At 38.9% G+C, this 12,797-nt stretch overlaps 1 protein-coding gene across 1 annotated transcript in view; it reads left to right on the plus strand.

Annotated features, from left to right (window-relative positions):
• Positions 1 to 12,797, plus strand: part of GCHFR (GTP cyclohydrolase I feedback regulator) — a 142,180-nt gene that overhangs the window by 40,985 nt on the left and 88,398 nt on the right. The window contains exon 2 of the mRNA XM_044074189.1: positions 9,559 to 9,653. Coding sequence (XP_043930124.1) covers positions 9,559 to 9,653 — 95 coding nt within the window. The remainder of the gene's footprint in view (positions 1 to 9,558; positions 9,654 to 12,797) is intronic.

Consider the following 12,797-nt stretch of genomic DNA (forward strand, 5'->3'; position numbering starts at 1 on the left):
CCATGTTTTCTTTAGGCCTCATCTCTGCATTGGCACCCTGTGAAATCAGGCTATACCTCATCAGACTGCCACCAATTAATGTGATGTCCTTTACTATCTTGGGTCAGTAACTAAGGAGTTTCAGTTCTCACTACTGACTCCAGTTTGAGACTGTCACTTAAACAGAAGTAATATTTCACAATTTTCCCCTAAGAACATAAAAGGAACACACACTGTTTTGTTTCTGAGGCTGAGACTGGACTGTATACCACTGTCCACACAAATGTATTTTCTTATTGCACACTTCAAAGCAAAGTGTCCCAGTTTAAGACCTATGATACACTCACACTCCAGGTAATTTTAAATCTCGCATATCCAAACACTTCTGAGAAAGCTTGACACAGATTTCCAGCTGTGTCGCTTTCCCAAAATAAATACAGAAATGCTGCCACCTATCAGAGGGTCTTCATGCCCTTCAAAAGGAGTGTCCAGTTATGAAAATTAATTAATTATCAAAATAAATGATAGCTATGACCAGAACAGCCAGGCCTCTGGGTGACCTGGGGAGTATCAGACGGGTAGAAGGCACTCTCTAATCTCTAAAGAAAAACACTGGTTTCTGGCCACAATGTAAAATAAGGAAAACATTTAATAAGTAAAATTATTACAAAAAATGAAAATCAGTAACTCTCAATAAACATTAGAATTCAATCACCAGAAATGTAAATCAAACTGCAGGATAGGAATCCATTATTCAAGAAGAACTCTTTCCTAAACTACGCTGCCATGATCTAACTAAACAAATACTGTTGATGATGTATTCTTAAGATATAATAGCAAGGCCAAGGCAAGTTTCCAGTTTTCTTGGTGTCAACTGACTGCTCAATACTTGACAAAACTGCACAGCTTCACAGTTACAACTGTCTTCAGCATTCTCAAATGTGTACTGACAAACTGCACAGCTTCACAGTCAACTGTCTTCAGCAGTCTCAACTGCCTAATTTCAAATTATAAGTCAACTGTAAAAAAAAAAATAAAAAAAATAAAATAATTATTTTTCTGTCAATCAGCTATTTAAAGTCTCTTAGCAACAAGGAACATTCCAATGACATCACTCACTGCTCAGCTGATTCTCCACAGTTTGTACTTTAGAATGTCCTCAAACATGTGAAGTTAAAGTGCATCAAAGAAGTGACAGCACTCCGTTTAAACATTTTCACAATCAGGCATGCTGGTGTACAATGCAAGCTAATCTAAGTATGTGCACAAATCTCCTGCCAGGCATACTAACACAGATGACAGTGCTTGATGAAAGTGTTTTCAGTTTCTTCACACACACCCTGTCCCTCTTTTGTGCCCATTTTGGCTCCCTTCACCTTCCAGAATTTATTTGCAAGCTGATAGTTGCATTATAAAAGTTGGAAATCCATACCTTCACCAAATGTCTGACTTGAGTTTCTGTCCTACTCAGTGTCCATAAATGAGCATCAGTCTCTCCTATGCCTGGTCCATGGGCACCTGTACTACAGTCTGGTCTTACCCAAAATATCTGCCTAGATATCAGTTTACCACGTCTTCCCTGCATCTCTTTCTCAACACATCCACCAGGCCTTATGTTGTATTCTACAGTCTTCTGAATTACAGTGCATGTTTTTAACAAGTCCAAGCTCCTGCACCTCATCAAGCATCTTCACCCTCTCCTTTAATGTTTTCATTACCACAGTTGACCTGTTGACTTTCCTGCTGCTGTTTTTGGTCTGTTGAAAAAGGTGTAGATATTTTTACTTTGGAATCTCCAGTGAATAAAAAAAATGGCTAGGAACTGTCTGCAAAAACTTAATAATTTGAGAGAACCACAGGAATTTGAATTTCTTTCCAAAGACATGTGATCAAAGAGGGCTTCCACTAGAGGATCCCAAGTTTGGAGAGCTCAGAAACTCTCACAGAAAAGTGGAAGATAGTCATTTGTGTGCCAGAACCACCAAGGAGACACCAGAAAGCATGTAGCACTATAACACAGTTCTGTCTGGTCCCATCTTTTGCACATAGCTTTCAGAATATAGTTAACCCCACATTGTAACACAGTGATACCATGGCTTCTGTTTTTGGGTAAGTGGACTGAGATACCCAGACAGTGTTTTTTGTGAGCAAAGACTTTAATTCCATATGTCATTGTATTGGCAGCATCCATGAAGAGGAAACTCTTGCTCTTCAGTCATCAAGTTTCCATCTCCTAAACAGGGAATCATGGGGTGTAGACAGACTCGGAAGGCATGCAATGGTCTGCCACATATTACCTCTGAGAGCATTAATGTATATCGTGCAGCTGCTGTAGTTTCAGAATGACATTCTGGAGGAGATTTCTGACAGTGACCTTATGCAGAACTAATGCTCCAGCTTGAAATGCTTTCACATTTAGTACTCTGATGGTCTGAAATGGTATATGATGTTAAGGATAGGATTCAGGGTGGCAGGACCTGCTGTAGCTGTTTGCTGTCACTTCTAGCCTGGCCTTATTACATTTGCTTAGAAAGAACATCAAGATGTCCTTTATAAAGTTTGTTTAAAAGATCTTGGATTTTTGTATTCAAAAGCAATGATTCCCTGAAAGGAAAAGAGGCAAACCCTTAATGCTAGTGGTATGAAATTTCAGTCCCCACAATAATCTTTCATAAGTACACAAGAGTTGACGGAGCTCATGATTCTACCAAAATCAGTAGGCCTAGCAGAAAGAGTCTGTTTGGTACAAGCAGGTTTCTTCTCTTCTCCTGGATGTCCGGGAACCACATGCTGTCCCAGAGCAGGCAGCAAGCAGTTCTGATTCCCACCCTGAATACTCCTGGATAGAGGTGTTTAAAAGAAGATAATCCTTCTATGCACCATCTTGGTTCAGCATCACTGTGGATATGTGATAATGATGGATGAAGGCTGTCTTGCTAAATTCTCCTTATCTCTGTATGTCCTAACTCAAAAGAAAGCTATGATAAGGAAAAAGGTGTAGATGTTTTTCAAGTGGCATGTGGTCCTGGAGGTCATTTAGACCAACAAGGACTCTGATATGATTCCAGTTTACTTTTGGTTCTAAAGAAAACAAACCCGTATCAGAATTAAGCATCATAAAACCTTCATTCCCAAAAAGTATTTTTCATATGGCTACTTTTCAGTCTGCCCTCTTTACTGTCCAGTGGAGTATGAGTGTGCTGTTCAGATCTTGAAGAGTATTCTGTGCCGATAAAGATCAGGAAGCAGCCAAAACAATTACTACACTTTCAGATAGGAGACCGTTATTTCACTTTCATAACCCTTCCTTTTGATATCGCTTCGCCACAAGGGTGTTCACAGAATAAGCCATTAATACTTGCTCTCTTGCTTCTACAAGGAAGAAAACTATATACCTATTTGAACAACTGGCTGCTGGTGGCTGACTGCTGACTCAGCCTTATACAGAGTCTGCTCCATATTTTTCACTTCTTGAATAAAGCTCAATATGTTTGCAAAGTCCCATTGAACTTCATCCCAGCTGTTGTGTTTCACAGGTAATTCCCAATGTATCAAGACTTGTTATAGGCATTTTTACCATTAGAGAGCATTGAGGATATTTTTCCTGTGGTTCTGTTCCTGTTGTTAGCTGTTCTTCCTTTGTTGACCCTGTGTCTTGGAGCTCTGGAACTAATGCCAGCCTCAGTACTAGTGTCTGTCCCACATGTGAGATACCACATGAGGTTCCTGCAGTCAAGGTTTAGTGGTCCCAGGACTCGGGCCCTTGAGCATACCAATCAAGAGCTCTGCATTGTGCAAGAAACTGTCAAGCTGGCTGAGCCTGTAGTAACTAATTTTCCCAAAACTGCATTCAAAAAGGATGTTTTCTACATGGTGTGGAAAGAACACTGTTAGGACTGAAGTGCACAAAACTACTCCTGCAAATATAGTAATTTGGTGTCTTATAGATGAAAAGCATCTATATTACAACATCGAAGCTTTAGTTAATCGAATAACTAAAGCTCGATCTTGTAATAGCGACAGCTAAAATTGTCGAATGGCAGATTCAACAAAGGGATTAATTTCCCACTTGCAGTATTTTGTGCTGGAGAAACTTACCCTTCCTCCCACTAAACCTGTAGATTTTGCAGAATTATTATTTTTTTAATCATATATAAAATTTTGTTTTAATGACTTATTTCAGCCTGGTGCAACTATAAGCTAGAAGCCTTTTTTATTACCTTCTCATTCATAAATAGCTATGGAAACCAGTTTAAAGCAGTTGTTTATTTCTTTGTTTTCTTTTGTTAGGAGTGTAATTGATTAGAGAATATTTACTGCATGAATGCACCCAGACAGCTCATTTTTTTTCTTTTAAATAGAACTAAAGCTAAAAGGAAGGATGATTAACTCTATTTTTTGCTAAGAGACTGAAAAGCAGAAGGTTTCTAAACACTGTCTCGCCAAATAAGTTTTTAAGTTGCATTTTTTTTTTTTTTTTTTTTGCTGTGACTAATCAGTTTCAGGATGCCTTAAAGCACGTTCCTAAAAGAGTTGTCTGTACAGCCACAGCCTCCTTAGGTTCATAGGTGTTTATTAGGCTAATTACCACAAGGGCCTTTTTTAAGCCTAGGCATGCATCTCAAATCTCTGTAGTTTTTTTTTTTCTGTAGTACCACAGTCCAAATACAAATTGATAAAAAGAACCAGAAAAGCCAGATAATCCCAGATAGTTAATTTGTCACAAAACACCAGAACGTTTGCCAAAAACGTCTATTAATAAAACTCACAGACCTGTTAGCGCCTCAGCATACAGCCTTTACAGAGTGAAAAAAAAAATCTGTAACTGGGGCATTTGCACTGCTACTGACTTATATTACCCAGTTCATTTGTGGCCACAGTTAAGGGAATGTTCCTTAATAGCAGCCACAGGGGCAGTTGAGCTGGGGACTCTCTCCTAACTGTTCCTGCATCTGGAGCTCTCTGAAGTCAGATACAAAAGCTACTGGTACTGTTTGCAAAATCGGTTCTGTTGGGAGAGCATTACATGGAGGTATCCCACCTCCCATTTCTCTGCCTTCTGCTTCATTAATTTCTTTTGCTTGGTCCAGACTGGAGAGCTGTGTTAAGAGTAGTGCATTATGTGGGTTTAGGGTAATGTTAGCAGCCTGGTAAATGTTTCCACTGGGTGATCTAATACCAGCAAACTTAGTCCTACCTTTTCTTGGCAGAGCTCTGTTCATGGATCCAATGTTAAGAGTTTTGTCTGTGTGGCTGTTCATGAACCCCAAATTTTTAAAGATAATGTTTAAAAGAAAAAAAGGAAGTTTCCCACCTAATAAACGAAAAAGTTTTTACATGCATCTTTTATGCTTGCGAACACTTTTTTGTATGAAAACAAAAGTGCGTTTTGAACCCTTAATAAAATATTAAGTTTTAAATATTGGTCCCAAATGTGGAAGACTAAATGCAGTAAGCCATGTTTATGACATTAATATTCATAGGAAGTCAGGGGCAGTTATGTCATTCTGGGCTCCAGCTCTAATAATGCTGGAGTAATATAGGTGAGCAATTGTAAATTGGTGATGTAATATTCAAACTGTTAAATTAACTGTTTGGCGGGGGAAAAAAATGATATATATATATATATATATATATATAATTTTTTTTTTGCCAAATTGTTAATTTTAACTGTTTTGGTAATTACATTACCCAGAAAGCTGAGATCTCATCTGGTTCGTGGGAACCAGAGAGTTGCAGATACCTCCATCAGATGTAGTATACTCCTTTTACACTACCCATATTTTGGAATAATTGATGTAAGATATATATATATATATATATATATATATATATATATATATATATATATATATATACACACACATATACATGGATTATTTGGTTTGAAAGTTACCTCCAAAACAGAGCTTTCCAAGTGCATCTAGGAAACCTGCCTTTCCTCTGTAGGCACTGTTACCGTAGGAGTCCCATAAGGATCCATCCTTGGATCACTGTTATTTCCCATATTCATCAGTGATATATTCACTGACCTGCCCCAACTTGGGTCTATATTAGTTGCCAAAAGTTTTTTTTTTTTTTCAGCAAACAATTCCTCTGACCCCTATTCAGCAAAATTCACGTTTGCAATTCACAGAATTTACCAAGGGCAAGGAAACAATTGCCGACAGCATAACGGAACCCATAACTAACAAAATCAAGCCCACCCTAGTGGGGGGGCTTTGCCCCCACCCCCTAACTATATATACAAATTCAGAGCACACTACAGTGAGGAAAAGTCAAAGTTGTGTAGTTGGTCAGCTACTTCCTTGCCCTTAGTAAATTCTGCAAATCGCGGAAGTGAATTTTGCTGAATAGGGGTTCATGGAAAGGTGTTCACTGAAAAAAAGCTTTCTGCAAACTAATACAGACCCCCCTCCCCAACTCAACTTGGTCCTTTTATGCAGATGATGATATACTGCTTGAATCTTATAATAACACTTTGACCCTTTGACAGAAGCTATAGTCTAGCTTGACAGGTTTATGCCACTGGACAGATAAAAGTATGCTCCTAATCCTAATCCTTCTCCGAGTATAACATCATGATATTTAGCTCCCTAAATCCCCAAATTTACTTATTACAGATGGGAACCCACTACCATTAGAATCAGAGCAGAAATACTTGGGGATTGCCTTGGACCCTACTCTTTCATTGACCAAACGTACTGACAGTATTATTAGTCGCATGACAATCGTAGTGGTACTTAGGCAGCACAACTTGTACTGTGGTAAAGAATCTCACACCTTCTTACTCCTACATCTTGTAGTACTTTAGCTAAAAATGTACTTATCCCTAAAATCAGATATGGGCTCCCTCTTGTAACTTTACATTCCAATACAAACTGCTATAAATAAAATCCCCTCTTGTACACCTAATCTCGCCTTACCCTCAAGGATATACTACATTTCTACCAGCTTTTACCTCCAAACACATTCTCTGTTACCTTCATCTATTTAAATTCTGCTCTTAACTCCTAGCAATAGGCTTGCTTTGCATAAATGTTAGTTTACCCTAAGTGTATTTCTTAAATTCTTGTCTGTAATTTGTATGAAATTACTTTTATTTTATGTTTTTATTAGGTCATAGTATTTCACTTATGTACCTTTTTTTTACTTGTATATCTGAAGCTTTCTCCTCAGGCCTCTGCTGAAAAAGGGCTGTTGCCTTGTCAGACTAACCCGGTCAACAAATGTCAAAATAAATAAAATAAAATCTGCCGATTTTGTTTTTCTTGTAGAATGCCAAACTCATCATTGCTAACTTCTGCATAGGTGTACCTGTAAATGACAGAGCTAGATGTCAAATCTACGAGGTGTTAAAATGGAACACTGTCGCCTACCCTGCCCTGAAAACAAAATAAATCAAGCAGCCTAACTACTGAATTAGAGATAGCCAAGAAGAATGCATTACCTTCTGTAGACCTCATTTAACCTGCATAGGAGAAAAAGCTTTCTCGAGGTTAGGACTAGCTGTTTAGAATCGGCTACCTGCAGAAGTGAGGTAGTAAGGGACACAACTTTTATTTAGAAACAAACTAAAAAGAACTGCTTAAGGAGAACAAATACTCTTGCTTCTGTGACAATGGCTAGTTCTTGCAGCTCACACTGTAGTCAGAACCTTCTTGTATAGATGACATACTTTTAATAAATGACCACTGGTTATATAGATGACATACTTTTAATAAATGACCACTGGTTGAATGCCTATCTTAATTGTGCATACTATAAATAATAATATCACTTGAATTTCTAATTGTACTTCACTATATATAACTCTGTGTATTCTTTAGTGTATGTATAATTTTCTGTTTTTGTCTTGAACCATAGTGTCTGGGTTGTGTTTGAAAAGGGTCTGTTGATCAGTCCACTTAACTGGTTATCAAACTGAAGTTAATAAATAGAATAGAATTAATTATTACATTTAGAATCCCACAGTTTGTTTTTCAGATTTTCTGTTAAGTACAGTTCAGTGCTACTGTGTGTTTACATTACAGCACAGCAAGAATGAATACAGTCATGTTTCTCTTCTGCCATGTGTTACTGCCTCTCCATCCATTTTTTACATCCTTTCGTGTCACAAGTCCTTTCAGTCTTTGAAAGTCTGCACTTGGTCAGCTGTGGGGACATTGTATCTCCTCTGTCATTATAATGAATTCTGACTTTGTAGCATTGCCTGTCTTTTAATTCCTTTTTGTAATAAAATTTGACTCTGATAATAATGTTTTTATAACTATATGTAGGCTGTGATTGAAAATGCAGACTTGACTAAAACTATCTACCTGATATATTTAACTCAAAGGAGAAATCCTGTTTGCAACATAATATAACTAAATGTTGTATACTGTTAGTTTAACTTAATACACAAGTCATACATTTGCTGTGTACTTTATAAACAAGTCATACATTTGCTGTGTACTTTAACTTTGTATGCCATTCTCTGTAAAGTATCACTGCTGTTTGGCTTTGGTTTGGTCCGAAAAGGGTCCTTCAACCAATCCGCCCATTTGATTAATAAAATATGTAAAAAGAACAAAAGAAAAAAACATTTCTCCAAGCATGAAGGAGACTTTATACAACGTTTTGAATGTTTTTTATACTGTTTGCCTGCTTCAAGAGCATCTGCTTTGATATTTGCATGCCTTCCTGTCCTTTTAGCCAGTGAATATAACTTTCTCTGTACTGTGCTTGCTTCTGCTGTCAGTGTTCGTTTCCTGTTTGTCACACTTATTCTTGTCCGTGTGTGCCCATTCTCCCCCCCAACCCTAAAATGAAACCTTTTTTGAAGGTTTTTAATCTCATTTTGTCATACTGGTAGTGTTTGTTGCAAGCTTAGTTTGTATAAATGATGTACGCACTAATTCGTTTCACTGTTAATGCATTTTATCATTTCCTGTAAAACATTTACTTTTGTAACCACGTTTTGCTTTGTTTGCTAGTAGTTTTGCATGACTTGTGTATTAATTGTGCAGCAGAGGACTATCTATAACATTTTTCAGTTACTACTTGTCAAAAATTACCAAATTATATTGTTACTGTTGAGTCCATTTCAACTTTTCATCATCTGGAGGTGGTGGTTGCTTAGTCCATTTCAACTTTTCGTCATCTGGAGGTGGTGGTTGTTTAGTCCATTTCAACTTTTCATCTTCTGGAGTACTTTAGCATACCAGGCCTGTCTGTCCTCCACTACTACTTCTCATGATAACCAGACGCATGTCAGTACTTTAGGGTATTTGTTATACATTGACACATTCAAAGTTTGTGCATTTTTCTGACTTACAAGAGCAGGGTTGGCTTTGTGGAGCATGAGTCAGCAGTGGACAGGCATGTACTTGCATTCATTAATTACCTTGGTGGGGCCATTGAATTAATAGGTTGTCTAGACTCTGAGAAGGGAAGGAGATAATTTAATAAACAGATTTAAATGTTAAACTTAAGTAAATAAGTTATGAAATGTATGGAGAGTCATGTGCTGTGCGGTCTTTCTGAAATTAGCTTGTAATGTAGCTGTTAAACTTAATTTATTAAAACTATTTTGTTTAGGAAACTGGACCAACGATGGTGGGGGATGAGTACTCTGATCCAAGCTTGATGGCTTATTTGGGTGCAAGGAAGACAACAGTACTGGGAAATAACTTGTAAGTATTTGGTCCCATCAGCCTTCATACCATGTTCCAGATTTAGAAATGTGCAAATACTTTACGTACTTGTAGCTGTTATAAAATTTTGCACACTGTACACACTTCTTTTCCCATAATTTAAAACTGGCAGAGGTGAACAAAAGTTGCTTTTCATTGATCAGACAGTTTGACTGCAAATACATGTGGTTTCTTGGCTTTATCTTTCTCCGTTTTCTTTTTTTTTTAAACTTTTTTGTTTTCCAAAAGTGCTGTTCACAGGAGTAGAATATTCTGTAAGAATGATAGTCATGTTTTTAAAACATAATTCTTACTTGAGTAATTACAGTGTTTGTAAATTAGTGCTGTATTTTCAGTGAGTATTAATTGCATTTATTTGGGACTACGGTGGTGGTGCTGCGGTAGCGTTGTTGCCTCACAGTAAGACGTTGTCCTGTTCGATTCTCAGCTAGAGCGTCTTCTGTGTGGAGACGTGCATGAATGGCCGTACCTTCGTTGAAGGTTGTGCATCAGGGCTGGCAACTCGGCACGTAAAAATCTACTGCCAATCATTAGCTGACCAGAGTTCCGCTGTGGTGACCCCTAACCGGGAAAAGCCGAAAGACACAACAACATTAATTGCATTTATTTCTCTTTATGGTGCTTTCCCAATAAAGATCATAAAGGTGCAGTCTGACCGTTTTAAATGATTGAAGTCTGTTTCTGACGGAGTCATTTATCATTTCCAAAGTAGTCAGTGAGTTGCAATGATGAGTACAACGGTTATTTATCATTTGTTGTCTGATGAATGTGCTTGGCTGAGGACCTTTTTCCGCCATAACCTCGGCCAAAAGACAATCACTTGTATAGTTAACTGTATTATAAAAATCTTCTTCTTCTCCTTTCGGCTTTTCCCAGTTAGGGGTCGCCACAGCTGATTACATGTCCGCTTATGATTGGCAGTGGAGTTTTACAGTGTTGAGTTGCCAACCCGGCGCCCAACCTTCCACAGAAGGCGCACACACGCATGCACTCACGCCTAGGGCCAATTTAGTGTGTCCAATCCACCTACAGCATGTCTTTGGGATGTGGGAGGAAACCGGAGCACCTGGAGGAAACACACGCGACCACAGGGAGGACATGCAGACTCTGCACAGAAGGCACTCCAGCCGAGAATCAAACCGGAGAACCTCTTGCTGTGAGGCATAACTGTATTATAATAGTAACATAATTAAAAGAAAATTCAGTAATCCATTAGTTCAGTAGCTAAGTAAGGTAAATAAAGAAGATTGTTCTATGTTTCTTAGTTTAACACGAGGAAATAATGAAGGAGATGGGGAGAAAAGAAAAAAAATTAATTGAAAAGTTGGAAAGAGATGAAACAGTTTTGTTGTAAAATTTCTATTAGGTGAGCAAATAAAGAGGATTTTTGAACAGGATTAATGTAAGCTAGTTTCTTATCTAGCAGCAAAGGTTTGCACACAGCATGGGCAAGTAAAAAAGTTTTTTTTTTTTTTGTGTGTGTTCCTTAATGTACAAGGGGTGGAAAAATGGGTGGCATAAAGTAGTAGCACCAGAGTTTTGAGTTTTTAATAAGTAGCAATAAGAGGAATAGGAAAGTTGATAGCGTGGTTGGGGGAAGGTGTAAGGTAGGAGAAAAGAGATGATATAAAAAGGATGATAGCAGTTTTTGGTATGGATAGAATGTTTGGAGGGTTTAAAAGGATACATTGGTGGTTTTGTGGCTTAGATGGGCGAATCTTAGATCACAGTCCAGATAATCCTGATTTGACTAGCATTGTGGGTAATGTATTAGCTGACCGAGAGAGGGAAGATCAAAGAGGCTGTGACGGGAAGATCGAAGAGGCAGTGGCTGCTTGCCCTTTTCTGGGTAGAATGAAAGTTGAATGCCCTGGTGCATGATAATGGTTTGAGCTGTCATGGACTGAAAGCTGCTGTATCATGAGCACTTGTGGGTGGAAGGGGTTGGGCAAGAATGACCTCACTGCATAAGCAGGCACAAGAATACACAAGGTGGAGAGGCTAGTATTATGGCAGAATCGGCTCATTTACTTTCCCTCTTGTTTTGGTGGTAATCCACTGAGCCTGCCAGTTTCACCAGTGGTAATGGACTTACCCAGCAGAGTAACGCATGGGGTATCACTGTAGACTGCTTCCTCCTCCGCCACAGCTCCTCGTGGAACCCTGAAAGCTTGTGGCTGACTAGGAAAGAAAAAAGATTCGTTGATATTGATGGAATTTGTTAGAAATATTCCTTATTTATGTACTTGGGGCAGCCACGGTGGTGCAGCAGTTAGTGTTGCCACCTCACAGCAAGAGGTTATCTGGTTCATTTCTCAGTTGGGGTGCCTTCTGTGTAGTCTGCATGTCCTCCCTGTGGTCGCGTGGGTTTCCTCCAGGTGCTCCGGTTTCCTCCCACATCCCAAAAACATGCTGTAGGTGGATTGCACACTCTAAATTGGCCCTAGGCGTGAGTGCATGCATGCGTGTGCCTTCTGTGGAAGGTTGGGCGCCGGGCTGCCAACTCGACACAGTAAAACTCCACTGCCAATCATGAGCGGACAGGTGATCCACTGTGGTGACCCCTAACCGGGAAAAGCCGAAAGAAGAAGAAGAATTCCTTATTTATGTACTTGACAGTATTCTGTGAGTAGAATGCTGCTTTACTGGACTGTGAATGTCTGTATCATTACTGTAGTGTCAAGATTTCATTTGTACTGAATCACCTAAGCATTTTGAGAGAAAGTTGAGCAGGGAACTGCAGAGAGAATGCTGTCCGGAGGAAGCTCAGACAGAAGAAAGGCAGAAAGGTAAAAAAATAAAGGTATTTTAGGCCAAAAAGCCACACGTGGCTATTTTTTGAGTGAATCCTGTGCTAGGGAAGAAAGTAGCCTGGTAACATCACCCTGGTGGAGGGTAGCTATGTGAATTAAGTTTAATTTGCAGGCACATGAGTCCAGATTCCCTATAGATTGACAAAGATCAGACTGCTACTGTGTTTCTGGGAATAGATTCCATTGGATGTTAGTTCAGCACAAAAGAGGGATAGGAGTGCAGCTTGTAGGGAGTTCTATGAAGAGGTGAACGGGCTGTCAGGAACCAGCTTTTTCTAGTCAGTCAGGAATTCCAGTGGTAATGACGCTG

Source organism: Protopterus annectens, chromosome 6.part0, assembly GCF_019279795.1.
Source record: "Protopterus annectens isolate FY-2018-M chromosome 6.part0, PAN1.0, whole genome shotgun sequence".
In the NCBI taxonomy this organism is placed as follows: Eukaryota; Metazoa; Chordata; order Ceratodontiformes; family Protopteridae; genus Protopterus; species Protopterus annectens.